The sequence below is a fragment of the Falco punctatus genome (assembly GCF_963210335.1).
Source record: "Falco punctatus genome assembly, chromosome: 4".
NCBI lineage: Eukaryota > Metazoa > Chordata > Aves > Falconiformes > Falconidae > Falco > Falco punctatus.
In genome coordinates, this window is record NC_137583.1 from 8,266,779 (window position 1) to 8,287,799 (window position 21,021).

Consider the following 21,021-nt stretch of genomic DNA (forward strand, 5'->3'; position numbering starts at 1 on the left):
AGTGAGGAAAAGCATCCACTTTATTACAGACCCCAAAAGCACCCGTGGCAGTGCCAGGAGGACCAGGTTTACACGGGATCTTTCCATTTTTCAACAAGGGGAAGAGAAGAAGGGAACAAATCCAACACGGCTCTTTGGTGCTAGAAAACACGTGGTGGTGCAGTGGAGAGAAGCTGTGGGTCAGAGGGGCACTGGCAGAGCCGAGGGGGGACACCTCTGCTATCCACCACCACCCACCCCCTCGTTCCGCGACGCCTGCGAGGAATTTGCGACGCATCTAGAGACACACAAACGTCAACTGCATTTCACTGCCCCCCCCAGCCTGCACCTACCCCACACCGCTGAGCGCTGCAGGAGACGCTCCTGCCTCCCAGCATGCCCAAAATGGTCAAACACCCTTTCTGCAGAGAGGGAGAGTGGGTCCCGGGGGCATCAGCAACTCGTATCTCTTGGCTGGAGAGGAAGGAGGTGGGAAAGGCAGCTGGTTCCCAGTAACTCAAGCCCTGGGAGCAGGTGAGGCAGCCAGGTCTCTGCTTCACTCTTCTCCTCTCTCAGCAGCAATGGGCTCCTTGGTCCACTTGTCTGTGACCTCTGGGTTGCCCGCGTAGCCCATGTCATGCAGCAGGCCTGGGGCTCCCTCCCCATCCCCAGTGACCTCCAGGTCCAGCTCCTCGAAGGAGGAGCCGCTGGCTCCCGACTCACTGTAGCTGTGCTCGCTGCGGTTGTCTGCCTCCTCCCGGCCACGGCTGGCTGGGAAGGGCAGCAGAATGGAGGTGGCCACCGAGGTGTCTCTGCTGTCGGTTGTAGCCTCCATGCTGATGGAGCTCGTCTCACTCATGGTGTCGGCCCCTGAGATGGAGAGAGAAGGAGAGGGAGTGAATGCTGTGGGAAGGAAGGCAATGGGGATGAGGTCCCAAACCTCAGAGATGTCAGGCCACAGCGGAGACCAGCTCCTACCTCTTGTCACCTCCTGTGCCTTTGAGAAGTGACTCGGCCAAGACAAGCATGAGCTGGACTGATGTAGCTCCCTGAAATCAGCGCACTCTAAGCTATCACAGCCGACCCCTGGCTTTCTAGCCATGCCCTTTCCTCCTGGCTGTGCCCCGGCCCCACGGCACTCTCTGTGCACACACCAAGGACCTGGCAAGCTCTTCCTTAGGGAGAATACCTAGCCTGGGAGCTAGGGGACAAACCTGCCCACAGCATGGCACCAGGAACGAGGCAAGGAGTGGGAGGCCGTGCTGCAAGGATGATGGGGAGCTGCAGCATTGCCTGAGCACCCAAGGGGACAGCGGCACACAGGCAGGTCCTTGGATGCACTGCCGTCAGAAGCAGGTGTACATCCACCCTCATGCCAGGGCATCCTAACGCTGCCTTCAGCACCCCCGGCAACCTGCTCCCGCTCCCCGCATGGCTCCCCTGCAGCCAGCAGCAGTGCAAAGGCAAAGGAGGGCAGCGGCAGACGGGAGTCGGGGTGCCAGAGGACGGTGGGAGCCTTCCCAGCTCATTCATCACTTCTCCACGTGAGCTGGCTGCCAGCCCACATCCTCTCTCACAGCCAAGCCCCACCAGGGGCTGCCCCTTCCTGCCCAGGCAGACCCCTCGGCCCACCGCCCCCTCCCTGGATCCCTGCCTCATTAGCTCGGTCGACAACACAATTAAGAGTCAACAACGAGCTGAACATGTCAGATTGAGACCAGCAGCTTGGTGCTGTTGCCGGAGCAACCAGCCAGGAGACTAAAACCCTCCTGTAAAACATTAATCATTGTTAATTATGACATCACAGATCCACAAGGTTAATTATGACATCACAGATCCACATCACCGATTATGACATCGCAGATCCACATTGTTAATTACAACACCAGCGGCCAACACTGGGCACGTTTCTCCATCACAGCCCTCCCCACTCCAGCCCCTTCCCACCTGCCTCGCACGGTGGGAAGCGCGTGCCAGCTTGGCCAATTCCCAGCACCTTCACTCCCCCGCAGGCTCCATCCATGCCGGGCTGGATGCCCCTGCCAAGGATCATGCCCTGCACCAGGAGGGAGACCAAGAGGAGCCCTGCTTGGCAGCACCACTGGCGGAGGACCACAGCTCGCTCCCAGCAGGGCTGGGAAGCGGCAGAGAGAATGGTGGTGACCACAGAGGGGCTCCCAGGCAGGCGAGGAGAGCCCTCTCCTCCATGCTGGCTCCTGCCGGTGCGGCTCCATGCCCAGCGCGCAGCACAGGGCTGCCCCGGGCTCCTGCAGACATCTCCAGCCTATCTGGGCTCCTGCAGCCCCGGGTGCCCAGGGCTGGGCTGCTCACCCTGCTCCTGCTGCATGGCAGCCACTGAGCTCCTGGAGGAGATCTGCCAGGGAAGGAACTTTCCTTCCAAACACACTTAAAATCCCTTTTTTTTGTTGTTTTTCTTCCTGGCCTGGGCAGCTGCCAGCAGAACTGCTTGTAAATGGCAGTCCTCTGCCTTTGAGCGGCACCATCCCACGGTCCTGCCGGCTGAGTGACGGCTGTTCAATGAGGACCGAGCAGCAGCAGCAGGATGAGGAGCAGCCGGGAAAGACCCACAGATACAGCGTACCCACCACTTCATCCCACCTGGATAGTGCATTGGCTTCATCCTGCCCAGCAGGCACCTGGGGAGGAGCCTGAGCCTCCACCCTCCTGCCTCGGCCATGGCATGTAAACCCTTTGGCTGGCACTAGCCAAGCCCTGGGCCACCACCCAAGCAATGCCTGGTGACCCACCCATGAAAAGGAGAAAAGAACCATCGCCTGCCGACACGCATTGCTTTTGCCATAGCATCAGGGAGCACCTCGACATGGAAACTACATTTACTCTAAGTTAAAAAGGATGTTCTGCACACTGCCAGCAAGGCACTTGCTGAAGGGGACAGCGGCCACTGAGCGGGTGGCAGAAAAATGGGAGATACTGTCCTACCTGGGAGGACCTTGGCAGGGCAGTGGGTCAGCAGGGAGCCTCTGGGAAGATGGAGAACTGTGGGGGATGGAAGGGAGTGCATGGCCCCCAACCCCTGAAACCAGCTAAGGGTTTGCAAGGTCTCTAGCAAACATCTAAAAAAAAAATAAAAATTCAGTTTGGCCAAATTGTTGGCCCGAGGTGACATGACACGTTCCCACCATGGCTTCATGACAGCTCATATCATTCATGGTCACTCATGTCCCTCTGAAACCAAGACAAGAGTGCTGCTGACCCCCAACCCATGCCCTGCCCTGCAGCACCCCTCCTGTATCACCCCAGGAGCCATCACATAACCCCACGCCACAAAGCAAAGGAGCTCCTGAGGAGAGGAGCAGCAGCAGCTCAGGAAGGGAAGACAGGGATGAAGTTGACCTACACGCTGTTCTGAGCTGCCACAGTGGGAAAGCACCGCTGTCTCACCGCTGCAGCCACCCCCCCCTCCCTTGCTCCAAGGGCCACAATAGAGGCCTGTTTCCTTCCGGTCAGGCACTTTTTCACTGCTCTGTCACTTCTGATCGTGTTTGAGCAGCCACAGCTGGCAAATGTGCCCATTTCAGCAGCCTCACTCTCCTCTGCACAGGACAAGGCTGGCTCTGGTGTGGCCACCCAGCCAGACCAGGAAGGGACGAAGGTGGCTGCTGCTGGGGACAGTGCAGGGCCAGCTCTGGCAGGGTATGTGGCTGGAACCCCCAGCTGTCCCAGTACAGCCTGGAGAGGCCAGGCAGGGAGTGTGGCAGGAGTCCAAGAGGGTAACCAAAGCCTCATCGGAAGGTGCCTTGTGGGAGAGCAGGGGTTCAGCTCTCACCTTGTGGGCACAGAGGTTTCCAGCAGCCCTCACACCCACCTCTCCGTCCTGCCCCAGGCACCTTGCTTGGTCCCCCAGCAAGCCGCTACCCATCCCCTGCATCCCACTTCCCTGCACCAGGAGCCAGCCCAGCACCTGGATCCAGCACAGCTTTTCCTCTGGCATGCAGTGAGGTGCCAGCCATCCTGTGGAGCCCCACCTCTCCCTCTGCTCCCCCAAGGATTGTGTAGCCATCCCACCGCACCTTCACTCAGCAGGAACACAGAACCCAGGAAGTTTTAATGGGAAAAAGGGGCACAGCTTGGGATGAAGCCCCACCAGGGTGTTGAGGTGCCCCCCAAAGGCCAGGGCCACCTAGGAAGAAGGGAAGCCAAGCAGCCAACACCAAGAGAGCAGCCGGGGATGGGTGCGACGGGAACCACTCGCCCCACGCTGCTAACGAGCCTGGTGGGGAGCCAGCCCCCCCAGGGAAGCTCAGCCCTGTGCCACCCTGGGTGCTGGCACTCAGGCAGACCAGCAGGAAGGCATGGAGGAGCTGAACACTGACACCCTTCTCGGGATGTACAGACATGGCTCTTCAGAGGATGGAAACAAGTGGGGATGTGGCAGAGCACATCAGGGAAAGTGCACTGTGGCACTGGGGCTCAGCAGGGGATGCCATCAGTCGCACCCAGACGCTGCTGGACAGACTCAGCTCCAGGAAAATGAACACCTGAGACTCTAGGCAGGGCCACATGCTTAGAAACCATCTGTGTTCATGCCAGTAAGCCCATGTCAAGAGGCTGCTTTTGTTTGCTTTCACCTTCCATGCGCCACAGCAGGGTCATGCTGGAGAGCACGCCGCTGAGCGCAAGCCGGGAGCAAGGGCCTGCTGAGCACCGTGCTGTTGCCAAAGCCCCGGAAAATAATTAAGTACAAAGCAACTAATCGTGATTGACATTGGCCCCCTAGAGACCCGTCAGCTGCCTTCCAAAAATGTTTCCCGTCTTTCTGATGACCCTGATGATGGCGAAGAAAGGACAGAATTGGTGCGGAGGCAGCTGCAGCCCCCGGCCCCTTCCTTGCGTGCCAAGTGTGTCCGTCCTCAGCAGAGCTGCCAGTACCCTGCTCTGTACAGAGCAGCAGCAGCAAGTAGAGACCCTGGACCATGTCCTGCAGCCTTTGTGGCCGCTGGCTTCGTTTTGAGCTGCAGGTACCCAGCACCTTGCAGGGTGAGCTCAGGAGTAAGGACAGCAGATGACAGCCTAAATGGAGAGATGCACTCCAAGGTCAGGAGGCTCAAGAAAACAAATCCAGTCTTTTCTTACACATGCAAGTTGCTTGGCACTGCCTGGCACCAGCCACAACAACAGGCAAGGAGAAACAGCAGTGCCTTCCGCTGGGAACTCCTGAAGTCTTTAATTTGAGGAAAGCGTAATACAGCTGCTGGCAGGGAGTTTTGTGAGCTGTGACTGAAATGTTCTGCATCCACACAGAGCATTACTAAATATGATGCTCGCTCTGAAATCGCACGCTCAGTGCTGTTATTTCAGTATTTTGTGACGAGGGGGAAGAGCGGGCTTCATCTGCTGCCACATCAGGACTGACAGCCCAAGGCTGCCATGCGTACAACATCCTCAGCTGCCTCAGGGAGAGGAAATGTGGCTCAGCACCTCCCCAGTCCCCCACTCACCTGATGAGGCAGCAGCTCAGGCACAGCCAGAGGAGCCGAGCGCCACTGGCAAGGACCACCACCCCTCCCAGGAGCATCCCAGCACGACCTGAGCCTCCATCGGGGCAGGACCACTTGAAGCACTGGCAGAGCTGAGGTGGATCAAGAAACAACCCAAGAGGAGACTGCGCTTAAAAGCAAATGGGGACATTGTTGTGCCCACCCTCCAGCCAGCAGAGGAAAGCCTGAAAGTTGTCACAGAGACCCTGGGATCTGCTGGGTCATGAAGACCTTTTGGCCATCATGCTTGTTGAAGGGCCTGTGGCTAAGCTGAACTTGGTCTTTGAGTGGCTCCCCCAGGAATAAAGGAGTAAAAAAGATGGGAAAAGAGACTGGGGCTTTCTCATCCTCCAACTCAGAGGCGGTTGCACAGATCCCACCACAGAAAACACTTGGGAAGGGAGGACCAGTCTGAATCCGTTAAGGTGTCTCTTTCAAGGCACCTCCAGTGAGCAGCTGGGCAGAGGCGAGATCTGCCAGCTGCCCCCGCCCCAGTGGGATCTCCTCTCACACCAGCTCAGAAAAGCCACGCAGGACTTCAGCAAATGAGACCAGCTGCCCCCTCCCACCTTGCCTCCTGACTTTGACCCCACTGCTGAACCAGGGGCAGCCTGATGGCCAGCCAGTGGCTGGGGCAGCACCACTGCCAACAAACAGCCCCCGAGTCCCTGGTGTCAGCAGGCCATCGGTGGTGTGACCAGGATGCTCACTGGGCACTGTTTTCCTCTGCACAAGCCCAGGACCTCATCACGCGGTACCACCCTCCCCAGCTGACAGCAGGTGTGCCAGCCCAGGACACTGCAACATCACAGGGACACAGGAGATCACAGGGACCTCCAAGACCCTCAGGCAGGAGCAGCACAAGGAACCTGAAGGCTCGCCACATTCTTGGTCCTCTCTGACAGCTGAAGCGAGAGTGCGACACCCCGGCAGACCTGGTTCAGCTCCTGTGCCCAGCAGTGACAGCGATCACAGCGCAACATCCAAGCTCAACTCTCCAGTCTCCAAGGCAAGGCCAACCTCTTACAGCTATTATTATTTTAAGATGGTGTTGTGCAGACTCAGCAGATGACACCACATCAGATTGTGCCAACAGAAGCTCATCTGTGTGACTGGGTGGGGAAGGATGGTGGAGGAGCTGGCCCAGAGCTGCTGCCAGGGAGCCAGGCCTGGGGTCTCCCACAAGAGACAGTCTGAGTGCTGTTTAAAATTGGGAAGACCTTCCCAACCCTTCTTCCAGCAGGGGAGGGGACTTCCCCAGCTGGCAGTGGCATCGCAGGGAAGACGCTGAGACAGCCGGGGCACAGGGCAGCGGCTGCACTGAGCATCCCCTGGCTGTGCTACGGGACTGTGCACCCCCTGAGCGGTGCAGAAAGGAGCACACACAGCTGCTGAAGCCACTGACCTGAAGCAGCTTTCACTCACATGGGTCCTGCTGTCCCTTTCTGAAACCAAGCAGCAACCACGGGAAGGTGCCAGAGCAAGAGGGCTGTGGGGTGCCTCTGGCCACCCTGGGCCAGTGCCCAAAGCAGCCACCCCACCACAAGGCAGTCAAAAAGGCAAAAAGCTGAGTGAGCACTGTGAAGACACGGGACCTCAAAGCACTGGGAAACTGCCCCAATTAGACTCTTCATTGCAGCGCTAAATGGACAGAGCTCCCAGAAAGCAATTCCCAGGCTTGTTTTTACGCCACACACGATTAAGAATTAAAGCAACCCAAACCTGAAGACGTGTTAAAACAAATGACCAAGCGCCCCAGGAGGTGAGGAGAGCCGTCATGGTTTTTTCATGCCCGTTACACAAGCATGGGCAACCCACAGGGCAGGAGAAGGCAGCTGCCCCGGCCAGCAGCTGCCTCGGGCACACCATCCAGTGCCCGGGAATGCTTGGCTAGCCGGCTCCCACATCTCACAGACATGTGAGCACGTGGGCCGGTGACAGCAACTAGCATTTTGGGTTACTATAGCACTGCTGTTCTGCGCCTACAGCCATTGTGGTCCTTTCCTGTATGAATACATCCAGGCTCCAACAGATCTTGCTGAGCAGATGCTATTGGGCAACTCCACCACCAGCTACCGCAACCTGGTATTTAAGCTCTTTGCAATCCCAATATGTAACAGATGAAGATGAGATCAAGAAAGATGTATATGACAAGGAGAAAAACAAGCCCAGATGCAACCAAAAGCTGTGAGATTCAGCTCTGCTTTGACAACAGTGGACCAGTGACTCAGTGGCAGCTTGGCCCTTGCCCCGATGACACAGAGGTGTCCTGGTTCTCCCCAAGGTGCAGTGTGACACCCCAGGGACAAGATTCTATCTTAGCCTGACGTGAGAGGAAGAGGTGTGCTGATACTCAGTGGCTGAGCACCAGGTGGACGCAGGTCAGCCCCCCTCTGCCTGCCCGGGTGGCAGCACTGGAGACACCAGGACCCCCACCTTTGGGAGGGCTGATGACAATCAAAGATGGAGCCCATGTGCAAGCCATGGATACCTGTGATGTCTGTCTGGGCATCCTCAGCCTCAGCTGCAGCAGCCCTGCTCTTCCTCTCCAATTCTTTCATTTCAGGCACGTAGAAGTCCCCTTGGCGGGCGAGAGGACACACAAAGTAGATGCGATCCTCCTTGTAGATCTCGATCCGGGGATGGGCACACAGCTTCCTTTCCTGAAAAGCAGAAGACGACCACAGGTCAGGGATATATGGCCTATAAGCCCCTGCCTCCCGCCCTGGCAGCGCACCCCGCCTCCACCCATGGACCTGCCAGCCTGACAGCATCACAGACTGACCCACTTTGCCCACAGACACAGTGGAGCAGGGGGTCCCCTCCCGAAACCGCCATGCTGCTTCCCCTGTCACAACAGCCCCCACATGCCAGGGCTGGCAGTTGCGGCCCCAGGGATCACAGCTGGCGGGGCTCAAGGAGAAGGTCCCGAGGCTCAGCTACCCCAGCTCAACCTCGGTTTTGGTGAGCTCATTTTGGGCTGGAGCAAGGGGTTTCAGGGAGCCCAGCAGCTGCTTTGAACACACTTGCCAAGTCTCCAGTCCCTCCTGGCAGCATGGCCCCACAAGCAGGCGTAGCACTTCTCTGCTAATTAATATAATCCAGAGCTGACAGCTCAAGCAGCTCCTTTCAGAATGGCAAGGGCAGGGGGAGTGGGAGATGAATCCCTGGCATTTCAGGCAACTCCTCCTCCTCCTCGCCTCACCTCCCCCCGGCAGCACACTTCAGGACCTCAGCCCTCAGCTGCCATGGGCCCATGATGGGGGTACATCCCCCCCGAGCTGCGTGGTCCATGCCAAGCCAGGGCTGCAGGGATCCTCGGGGTGTCAGGGGCCAGGCCGAGGAGCGGCTGGACCCCTCTTGCCACCCCCTCCTCGCCTGCCCACCAGCTGCTTGCTGGCAGAGGGGGCGGCTGATTACAATCTGGGTGAGAAGGGAGAGCGTCTCTTTAGCAGGTTTTCTTTTTTCTTTCCCCTTTTCAAATCACTGTCAGCTTTTATTTAATTCCACAACCACCCCAGTTATCCTCCTCCTCCTTGCCCTGACTATTCTCCTTTTCCTCCCTGACCCACTGATCCTCCTTTTCCTCCCTGCCTCAACTATCCTCATTCTCCTCCCTGCCACATTGCTCTTGGCATGGCTTGCCTGGACATCCTCTGACAGGGTCTGTACTCCTCCAGGGCTCTCCAAAGCCAGGGCTGGCCCCTCTCCAAGGACAAGCTCTATGGACACATCAATTCTGACCTTACAAAATTCATTCCTGACCCCCTTCACCCCTGAGGATGGACCAAGCTGATTTCATATCATTTATTTCCCAGCGAAATGCCAGCACTAGGCAGAATCCACAACCGACAGGAGATAACACTGACCCTCTCCCTGGCGCTGGCAGCAAGGCCACCTGGAGAGCCACCTCCGTGCTGTCAGGATGCTGCACAAGCAAGACAGAGAGAAAACCTCATGTAAGCTGTTTCCAGGTCTATTTTCCTGGGGAAGCCTGCAGGAGCTGGTTCTGAGAGCCTCAATTTACCCAGTGGCACCACAGTGGCAGAAACACGAACCCCAGCTTTACCTGTCCCATCCCAACACCTTCAAGCCTGAATTTTGGCAGAGTCCCTCCTCCAACTGAGAAGGAACCACATTCATGAGCCCAGTGTCACATGGACATGCAGGGACGCAGGTGGGCTCCTAAGGCGCTTGGAGCCCGGAGTTCCCACTCACAGGCAGGTGAAACACTAACACACGCAGATCAAAACCGTATTAAATAAAAACAAGCCAGGCTGTTTTTAGCAGCAGAGCAGAGGCGGCTCATATCACTTCTGCTTTTTCAGCAACAGCACAGACAAGAACCCTCCCCACCGCTCTGCCCCTTGCTCTACCAACCACAAGCCTATCAGCCAATCTTCAGCTTGGTTTGTTATTTTAGGTTACTGCAACACATACCAGAGACGGGTATCTCCAAAATTCACAGGTTTTTTGGATGCATCCAGCTGGCCCTCCACCACTTAATGCAGATGGGGACAACTCAGAGGATCTTAAATCAAAGAGACCTTCACTAAATTTATACAAGGCATCTAAACAGTCTTAAAACATCAGGGCTCTGATCTGGTCTCCAAGACATTCCAAGCTGACTTCCCAAAACTGACTCTGGGATTCATAAAGAGTGGATCGGAGATGTACCCTCTCCCTACAATTTATCTAGGTTGCTACAACTCCCCTTCCAACTACACAGACATCATAGTGACTCCCCCAAAGTACAAACAACACCCCCTGCACACACACAAAAAGGGTGAATTATGGCTTTTTAAGGAATAAACCCACACATTTGTATGAAGAACAAGGTCCAGGACTGTCTCATGAGCCACATGCTGCTTCAGACTCAAGGATCATCCTATAAGAGAGAGGAGGATGTTGCACCCTGCCAGGGTGGGAGGCAGTTTTGTCTCCCTGAAGCCAGGAGCACCCAGGTGCCCTGCAGTCAAAGCCCATGGCTGTGGACCAGGTTGGTGCGTCAGTGCTGAAGTGGCTGGACACTCACTGCCAATGCCAACACCTGCCTCGCTATGGACAGCTACAAGGATGCTTAATACTTCCTTCCAATTCTTCCAGGGTTTTCCCCAAAAGCCAATGGAGGGAAACAGAGCCTGGTGGTCCTAATTTATGCCTGTACAAATCAAGGTGGGAGCTAGGCCTCTGCTTCTGTGCTTCTTCCTGGAGCAACCCAGCTCCTGGCAGGGCTGCTGCAGAGCTCAGCACCAGCAGCCAGGCTCAGGAGAGGACAACATCCCCAAGAAGGTGCAGGGAGGTGGCAGCTGGAAATTCTGTCCTATCCAGGCTGGGACCAAAGGGATGAGGCTGCATAAAGACTTGAGGAAAGGGCAGAGGCAATGAGGTGGGAAGCCACAACAACAGAAATGGATGAGGGGATGATCCAAAAAAAATGGATAAGGGGATCATCCAAAGGGATGCAAAGGAGATCGCCCTCGTAATCATCCCAAAGAAGATCAGGAGCCTGGCAGATGCCAGGCAAGCACAAGCAGAGGTGCAGCAAAGTGCAACCAAGAGGTGGGTTTCAGCACAGGACAGAGTGGCTTAGGATTATCGCAGCAAAGAGGAAGGTTGTAACACTGCTGCAAGGGAAAGAACCCTGAGAGATTGGAGAGCAGAGTCCAAATGCAAAGGCATAAGCAGAGAGCAGATTAGCAAAAGCTCAACAACATGGCAAAACAACAGAGACACTCAACAGGCAATAATACACTCTGCAGCTGAGGAGGAAGCCCCTTGCTAACTGCAGCTAAGCCAACAGATGGAGCAGCAAGGCGGACGTGGAGCTTGCAAGGCAGAGCCCTCCAGTCAAATCAAATGCAGTCTCACATGGGCGGAGGAGCTCAGCAAGAGGTGAACAGTGGGACGCTGACAGTGTCAGGGCCAGGCTTCTGGCTAGGACAGCAGGACCCAGTAACTAGGGCAGGGAAAGGGACTCATCCCTTCACAAGGTCACGCTGTGCCACCTCCCTTCTCAGCCTCTGCCAGGAGCTCGCCCTTCCTACAACCAGCAAAGATGGAGGCATTAGCACAGCGTGCAAGGCTCTACTGGGCACCTGAAGTACGGGATCCATACAGCCAAGCTGCATATACACAGCAAAGACCGATGCATCCAGAGCCCTCCAGTTCAGTCCCGACATGCACGGCAGCTCTGGCATGCTCCTCCTATGTCAAGACCCACTGCTTCCCATGAGGCCAACTCATCTGAGGGCCATGGTGGGGTGTTGCTCACCATCCTCCTGGGAACAAAGTTTTTTGTAGGGGAAGACTCTTGCACTCCTTTTTCCCAGGTGAAATAGCATCTCACCCAATCTTTACCCCTGGGCTGCTTCCAAATGACCCACCACCCTCTGACTCCCTGTAGGACTTTCTCCAGGTTGGCCTTGTCCCTCTAGGAATGGAGCATCCCCCAGCCTCATGCATCAGAAAAGACAGACAAGGATTATGCACCAAACCACATTCCAGCCAGAGCATCATCAACACCCTCACTGCCATCAGCTTCCCCTCACCCATGCTGCTGGTGACTGGGCCGCTCCAGTTAGTGCCAGTAGGTCAGCTAGCACCTGGCAGAGTGCAGGGGACCCCCAGGGGACCCACCAGCCCTGTCCCTGCATGCCAGCACCTCCTGCCTGCTCAGGCAACACAAGTCCCTCCCCCATGTCTTGCTTCCATCCAGAGGCATCCATCTTCTCCTCCTGGTGAAGCGATCGGACGCTTCGGTCCCAGGGATTTTAAAGAAACAACAAACAAAACCAAATGGAGCCAAAGGGCCCTAAAATCAGTCGCTAAAATTAAGAGCTGAAACTGAGCCACCAGCTAGGACTGAAGGGAGCGCACTGTGTGCCACATCCTCCTCACTTCCACACACGCTCCACACTCAGTGTGTCATCCCCGCTTATCTTAGACACTATGGGCACTAGGTAGTGCAGAAAGGCTTTGCAATTCAGTTTGCACAGCACCCAGCACCCTTTGGCGCTCTCCCAGTTCAGTCGGGGGGACAGATTCCTTGCTGGGCCATCCCACTGTCCCAGACCCAGACTGGGAATATCCCTTGTTTCTGTTTCTCCTTGCCCAGACAGCAGCTTGAAGTTAAACACCACTTCAGTTCCAAGTCTAAGCTGACGAGAGAAAAAAAAAAACCCAAAAGCACCCCTTCCTCCCTGGGCTTCAAACTTGACTTCAATGTACCGTTGCAGCCCAGAAAGCCAAGCATCTTCTGGACTGCACTACAAGCAGCGTGGCCAGCAGGTTGTAGGAGAGGACACTGCACCTCTGCTCTGCTCTTGTGAGACCCCATCTGGAGCATTGCCTCCAGCTCTGGGGTCCCCAGCACAAGACAGTCATGGACCTGTCAGAGCGGGTCCAGAAAAGGCCATGGAAACAGTGTAAGGGCTGGAACACCTCTGCTATGGAGAAAGGGTGAGAGAGCTGGGGCTGTTCAGCCTGGAGAAGAAAAGGATCCAGGGAGACCTTATCACAGCCTCAATGTATAAAGAGGGCTTGTAAGAAAGATGGAGAAAGACTTTTTACCAGGGCCTGTAGTGACAGGACAAGGGACAATGGATTTAAACTGAAAGCAGGCAGGTTTAGGTCAGGCATAAGGAAGAAACACCTTGTGATGAGGGTGGTGAGACACTGGCACAGGGTGCTCAGAGCAGCTGTGGATGCCCCATCCCCGGTCAGTCTGGATGGGGCTGGGAGTGACCTAGGTCTAGGGGAAGGTGTCAGACTGTACGACCTTTGAAGCTCCCTTCCAACCCAAACCCTTCCATGATTCTGGTCCTCCCTGCCAAGCTGCAGTCTGACCACAAGAGACGGGGATGAAGCCTGGGTGCCTGGGGCTGCCTGCTGAGGGGCAGGAGTCAGGCAGGGGACTGGGGAGGAACCATTGGCCCAAGAGATGGTTTGGGCAGAAGGGAGGACAAGTTGCTGGAGGAAGAGGCAGCCAGACATACTTCACATCAGTAATACCTCAAGCATCAAGGAAACCCCAACATCTCGGCTTGCAGCTCCAGCAGGGTGCACGTGGAGCCAGCAGGTCCTGCCTCCCAGCATGGCCAGCACCCAGAGCCAGCTCCAGCACACGGCACAGCTGCAAACACCAGGCTGCTGGGCTGCGAACCAGCTGCTGCTTCCCAGCCTGGAGAAACTCACATTTCAGAGGTGGTGAGACTGCTCCCACACATGTGCACTTTACTTTCAAATCCTCTGGGCTGCGAGGTGTTTCAGAAACAGAAGGTGATATTACTGCAATCAAGAAAAGGCCGTTTCCATCAGCCAGCAGGAAAAAAAGAGTGGCATCAGCAGCACTACAGCGGTGGAAAACAAAGTCTCACCAAAGGATGGCAAATCCTCCAGCTAGCAAAATACAGTACCTGGCAATCAGCACCTGCCGTGCCCACCAGCACCCCTCCCTGCCCTCCACACCAGCACGCTTCCCCCCACTTCCCACAGCAAGCCCCAGTCCTGCCCGCCACCGGGATATGGCCCTGCCGGTACAGGCAGCGCACAGCTTCAGGACGGGTGGGTGAAAACCAGCCCCCGAGATCCTCTCCGCAGCAGCAAGAGGGAGAGCATTTGGACTGTGGGAGCTGCAAAACGCCAGGCTCGATAACTGGGAGAGTTTTTCATTTTCACCTTGCTGAAGGCAGCCCGCCATGCAATTTACACCTTGCCTGCCTGCCTGCGCTTCCCAGGGCCGAATCACCCGGCTGCTCCCACCCCAGCGGAGCCGCGGGAGCTGCAAAGCAGCAGCTGTCAGGCACAGCCAAACTGAGAGGCGGGGGAACGAGCCTGGGTGGGTTGGTGGGTACGGGAAGTCCCAGCACCCTGCGGGGGGCTGATGGGGACCAGGCACAGGCTCCTAGGTCACTGCAGGAGGCTGCTGCAAGTCACAAACGCGACTCTCCTCTCTGGGATGGAGATTCCCTCCCATCCCTCAGCAAAAGGGAGTAAGCTCCATCCCTGCCTTGCTGCAAGTACAGGCACACTCCGGACCTCCTCCCCTTCCAGCACCCATTTGAGCTGCAAGAGAAATCCTGCAGCACATCCAGGCGCATCCCCCATCTTCAGAGATGAGCCGGGCAGCAAGCCCCAGTGAGATTTACTTTCAGAAAGCAGCCACTGGCAGCCAGAACCCCCAGTGTGGGGGAATAACAAGCCCTGGACACGGCTGCCAGCCTGGAGACACTCAGGTATGTTAAGCCATGTGTTTCCAGGGACTTACTTTACTGCCCCAACTACAGGAACGTCACCTGCAAAATAAGGAGCAGATGGTGCAAACAATTCACAGGGCTTGGGTCCCCCCTGGTGTCATGGTTATTTGGTAGGAATTAGTCCTTGAGCAAAGAGTTTCAGAAGTGAAGCAAACTTTTGCATTAAAAAAAATTAATCTTCCTGAAAACTCAGTGCTTTCCAAGTTCCCAGGTTTTGCCTTGCTCCTGTACTCGCCATCGGTAAGAGAAGCCAGCTGGGGACACTGTTCTCACCAGCTTCCTAGAACTCCACTATATGTTATCACATCTTCCTCCTACCTGACCCCAACTGCACCCCTTCCTCTGCTCCTCCTTCCCCAACACTGCCACACACAAGCTCTCTGAAGCAGACTTTGGCTTTAGCCACTCTGAAAGCTCAAACCCTGGATTTCCATTATAAGACAAGAAATCCACATAAATCCACATAATCTCTCCTCCCCTGAGGAACCAGTCACGGATTCTTGCTCCTGTCCCTAGGAACTCCATCACTATGGGAATATGTGGGTCAACAGCCACACACAAAAGGAGGAAGACGAGACTACGGGAGAGGAGGACCACAGCTGGAGAGGGCTGCCTCTGCTTCAGAGTGTGGGTCTCTGGGGACCAACGCTTTCCTTCCAGCCCTCAGAGGATGCTTCTTCAGCATTAATCACAAAGCTGAAGAGGTTGATGCAATGATCTCTGCCATCACGGATGACTGGAGTGATGCTAAATTGCTTTGCCTGCTCTGTTGCCTCGGCAAGGCTGCCAGGAGCAGCAGCTGTGGCAATTTCTCTGCCTCTTGTTAAGGTAGGGCCTTTCAGGAAAGAAATCACCACCCAAGAAGTTCTCCTGCCCATCCCGCCTTGGCCAGGCGGCCCACCACACTGCAGCCTCCCACCCTGCTTGGGGTATCATGCAGGTAAAAAGAGCCTTTTTGAAACACGGATATTTTTTAGGCTGCTCACAGGGAGAGTAAGCTCTAATCTACAGTACAACCCCCCTGCCCTGAGATACCCAACAACAGGTTGTTCCTTGTGGCGAGAGATCTTCTTCCATGGCAAACTCATAGCTGAGAGACTGGAGGGCTCCTCATCCAGGTGGACATTCCCAACACACCTTGATGACTTTTATCTCCTGGGCCACCACTTGCTTCTGTACTTGCCCTTCTGCAACAGGGATGTCCAGTGGAGGCTTGTCATTCCCAGCCTTCCCACACATGTCCTCACCTGTAATAGGTCCCGTGATGAAACCCTTGCGCAGCAAAACCAAAGCAACAGAGACGGAGGAGTGCCTGGTGCCCATAGCACATGGGAGCTCTTGAGTCTCCTAAGAGCACCCCACCACCACCACCAAATCTGAGTCCTTTCCTCTTGTTCCTTGGCTCCCCAAGCCATCTTCCTGGGATCACGGGCACCTCCAGCTGCTCTTCCACAGCTTGTTTTACCAGGACAAACTCAGGACATGTGTCACAGTAATGCCCCCAGGAAGAAAGTGGCGCAGTGGAATAAATGCCCCCCCATCACTTCCTACCTCCTTGAACAACCTTGTCTTTCTGCAACGCCCCCGGCTCCCAGGCTTCATGGAATGTATTTCATGATGAGCTAAGCTCAGCCTCACACCATCCCTTCACAGCTGAAAGCTGAAAAGGGAAGCTGAAGAACCTAACCTTGCTGAACTTGCACAGATAAAGCCACCAGCAGCCTGAAGCAAAATCCGGATGCAACCACCTGATTCCCCAGCAAAATAGTCCTTCCCTCCCCACTAACAGGGACTTAATGTCAGGCTCATTGGCCTCACATAGAAGGCAAGGAAGGCCACCAAAGTGGAAGATCGAGTGGGTTTCAGCCTGGTTCACTGATGAGGAAGGGGTAAGATGATCACAACATCCATCAGCGTATCACCAGTACAGCACATTGGCAAATCTGATGGCAGAAAGTCAGTTTGCAGGACACGATGATCTTCCAAGCTATCAGCTAAGTGCAATCAACAGTGGAGAAATACTGTCTGACCTGCTCAGGGAGGCCCAGGCTTGCCTCCAGTGACAGAGATCCCTCTCGGGCTCTCCACTGCAGGACACTCACCCATGGGCCACAGCTCCCTGTTGGTTCACTGCTCCTCCTGTTCCTGCTTCTCCTTCCCTTGCACTGGGGAAAGACATCCCCATGTTTTAAAAGCCAGTCAGAGTCCAGGACAAGCGCCTTTCTGATTTTTTAGAAATGAACAAGAAACATTTCCCTGCAGGCTTCCAGGAAAGCCACCTTCAAACCTCCACGTCCAAGAGCTTGCACCTCTACCCCAAAAAGCTGGCAATCCTGCGAGGCAAAGGGCAAAGAGCCAGCAATGCTGGCGAGCCCCAGTGTGATGATGGCTCCCACCAGTGAGCTCAGCTAACGAAGCCCCCAGAGCCTCCAGCCACCACACGCTGCCAGCGGTAACGATTCGCCTGAGGAAATCCCCAGTGCAAACAAACAGCGCTGGCGGGCAGAAAGCAAAAGGCAAAAAGCCGGCAGGCTGCCTGCAATGCAGGAGAGATAGAAACGCAGGCAGAGGCAAGGAGGGGGTAAGGGAGGCAAACAAGCGGCACCAGGCATATTCATCAGGGCCCTTAGGACAGCTCCGGACATCCTCGAGCCAGGACATGATGTTTTGGCAGCTGCATGTGCTGACCGACCTCTCCAGCTGCCCTGCTCAGAGTGGGCATGGGGAGGCCAGGTGGGTCTGGGTCCCTGCCTTTTCTCTGCAACTCTCACCTCCTCCTCGGCCCACCCCAGACCCTGGTGCAGAGTCCCAGGAGGCTCATTACCTCAGTCTAGAGAGGAAAGCGCCTGCTGAGCACACTGCCGCAGTGTGCTGGGGTGTGCGGGGAGGCAATGGCTGGAAGTGCCAGCCGGGATGCAAGCTGAGCACCTCCAAAGCCAGGTTCTTCTGCTGGTAACAGAGGCAGCAGGAAAAGGGAGCAGCTGCTTTCAGTGACCTTTGCAGTCTGGCAACTGCTCCTCCACCAGCACAGGATTGTGAGTTTGACCACGCAGATCAATCACAAGATAAAATTGAAGCAAGTTAGGCGAGGACAGAGCCCAGCCTGCCTCTGCCCTTCCACGAGCCTGCAGCTTTCCAGGTCCTGTACGCTACCAGAGGTGCTGCATGAGCCAGGAACGCTCCAGATATGCACCATGCCACTCAGCTTTCCAGGTCTTTCCCTGCCAGGGAGCCACCTCTCTGTCTTCACCACTGCTCTGCTCCCCTGGATACCCCAAATCACAAACAGCCCTGCATAATGTTATCAACAGCAGCATATCAGCCAACACTGCAGCTACCAGAGCTGCCCCAGTGCCCCCTGAGACCCAGAGGACACTCTGCTTCTTCCCAGCACCGTGGTGTTCCTCCCTCAAGCTCTGGGTATGTGGAGGATGGGGAGGATTTCAGGGAAGCACTTCTGCACCTCCAACCCCATCTGCCCTTCCCAGGCAGCTGCAGCTCATCACGGGCAGGGAGCAGACTGCTCTGCGCCGCTGCAGCCCTGTCCCAGGAAGGCTGCTAGGCCTCGCTTAGCAAGAGAGGAGGGGCTGGGACGCTGGTCCTGTGCCCCATGGCACAGCATAAAGCCCGAGCTGAGCCAATGCTACGGGTGCCATAGTAGCTCCTGCCAGGAGACACAGGTTTGCAGGGGAACTGGTGGGAGAGGCAGGCAAGGGCCTCTCGGGAAGGCAGGAACTGAGCAAGGGAGGGACAAGTGAACACGGCACCTAGAGATGCATGCGAGAGGAGGAGGATGCAAGAACAGGAGCCGATGGCTGTGCTCCTCCACTGTGAGCCCACTGCATCAGGCAGCTCCTGCAGCCATAGCAGCAGCTTCTGCTTTGCTCATCCCCTGAACTGCTCAGCAGAGAAGTACCAGCGCAAGTCGTTCTCTGACACTGACCTCTCGATAAGCTTTTGCCAACTCACGGTCTGGTTGCTGTACCGCTGGGCGGACGTTACCCCAAGCTGTGAATCCGCACAGCGTGAAAAGAAAAGCAGCTGGCCACAGCAGATGATAGATATCTACCTTTCTGCATGTCAAGGAGCTGCCATCAGCTCCCGGCAGAAATAAAACTTAGAGGAGCATCTGAGAGTACTGGCCATCCAGTAGCAGTGAGAAGACACCAGTGTCCACAGTGGGAACAAGGCCACAGTTTCCGTCCCTCCAGCCTTCCTGGGCTGCCTTACAACCCCATGGAGCGGGGACAGAGCCTGTCAGCAAAAGCATGAAGCTGGCAGGCAGCTGCGGACAGGCCCACTCTGTGAACAGCCACAGTGCATCCTCTTCATCTCCACTGAGCCAGGACAACCCTTCAGGTTTCATCTGAAAGGCAACAGCCCTGAGCCGTGCTGGGACAGGGACTCCCAGACCAACCGCTCTCCCTGCTGCCTTAAAGGTCTGTCCTTGACCTTCAAACAGCACTCCTGCCTCAGAATCCACCCTGCAGAGCTGCAAAGGTAAGGGAAATGGACACTGTAACAGCTTTAAATACACCAGGAGATCTTCTGGTTGGTAGTATGTGGAAGGGGGGAACAGCAGCAAAAGTTTCCAGGGGTCCTGCAACACAAACATGAGCGCATGCACAAGCTACCACTGTGAGAAGCAGCCAGAGTCACGGATGCAGAGCCGTTACTAACCTGCTCTCCCTGCTGCACTTAGTTCCCTCACCCCCCTTCATCCCTGCAGGGTTGTTATAATTCCTCATATTAGCAGAAGATGAACAGGTAAAGCAATCCATCTGTGGAGTGAGCACCCAGCAGTCATCGGACAAGCAGCCAAAAAAAAAAAAAAACACCAAAAAAACACCCCAATTATTCCATAGTGCCAGAAACTCCCAGGCATCCTTCCACTCCCTCAGACACTTTGAAATGTAAAGCTGCACCACTCTGTCATTTAATTTAGAGCTCAGCCTCAGACAGACAGAGCCTCGCTGAGCTTTAGGAGGAACGCAGCCATGCAAAATGCAGACGTGCAAAATCCAGATGTCAGTGGTCTGGAAGACAAGCACACTCCAAGCCCCACCAATGACTCCATTTCGTGGCCCCAGCCTCTCCGTTTTGCCATCCCAGTGCCAGAGGTGGCTGGCTGCGAGTCCTTCCCCTCTCAGCGCTGGCTCAGGACTCCTGGCTCTCGGAGCAGCTAGCAGCCAGCACTCCTCACATGCTGCCTTGGTGCAAGCTGGAGTAGAGCTCAGGCTCTCTGCTGCAGCTGAGCTGCTTTCACAATCCTGAAAGCCTCTGAAAGCATTCCACAGTTCCCTCTCTGCACACAGGCTATGGGATCCATATTTTGAACCTCCCTACTAGGTAAGCTTTAGAGAAAGTGGACATGGTGGCCACGGGAATTTGATCCTGTCCCAAAAGCTGCACCTAGGCTCTGCTCCAAGTCAGCACAGAAACCTCTTCCTAGTTTCTCTCTGCTACCCAGGAGGAGAGGTGACTCTCCATCATCACCTCCCCTCTTAGGCAGGTTTGTTCCTCTCCTCTGTGCTGGAAGCACATCCTTTTTTGCATTACCAGCCCCAGCCCTCCTACCAGCCCTGGCAGGGCAGAGGCACCCTATCTAAGGGAGAAAAGATCTCAAACAAACGCAGCAGAAATGCATCAGCTCAAGGCAAGCATGAGCCTCCACGTCCTCACACTCACCAGAACATCAAGGATGCCAGGAAAGGCAAACGTCGGGTGGACTGGGGACAAGGAAAGGGGATGCTGCCTCAGCACACCCACTGGTCCACCAGGCCCCGACCCACTCCTGATGGTAACAGGCACCTTCGGTCACTTACCAATGCCAGGCACTGCACCAGATCCTGGCAGAAGTCAGCTCAAGGGTGGCAGAGGACAAGTACTGACTCACCCTTGAGCCAGTCCCCAGGGAGCCGCTGCCTCCTCTGCCTGCTGCGGTCTGACAGCAGGGCAACGAACGCTTTTTCTTGCTCCTATGTGCCTGGACAAAGAGGAGAGGTGCCAGATGACTACCCACTCAGCCCGCTGGCCACAAAGGTGAAGAGGCTCACCACAGCTTGCTGCTAGCCCAGGATGGAGCTGGAGGAAGCGGCGCAGGAAGCCTGGACATCCCTGCCAGGCTGCAAACCTCCATCAGCTGCCTTGGGGCAGTTTTAACCCGGAGTCATCCCTGCCAGCTCCAGGCACAGCTGCTGGAGTTACAAACTACCAGTATTTCTATTGAAGGCTCCAATTTTCTCCCATTTGGCTGAAGCAGAGAC

At 55.8% G+C, this 21,021-nt stretch overlaps 1 protein-coding gene across 3 annotated transcripts in view; it reads right to left on the minus strand.

Annotated features, from left to right (window-relative positions):
• Positions 1–2: 2 nt before the first annotated feature.
• Positions 3–21,021, minus strand: part of TEX264 (testis expressed 264, ER-phagy receptor) — a 40,872-nt gene continuing 19,853 nt past the window's right edge. For all 3 annotated transcript variants that reach the window (XM_080385443.1, XM_080385441.1, XM_080385442.1), the window contains 2 exons: positions 7,990–8,161; positions 3–849 (listed from right to left, as the gene is read on the minus strand). In XM_080385443.1, coding sequence (XP_080241569.1) covers positions 536–849; positions 7,990–8,161 — 486 coding nt within the window. In that variant the 3' untranslated portion in view covers positions 3–535. The remainder of the gene's footprint in view (positions 850–7,989; positions 8,162–21,021) is intronic.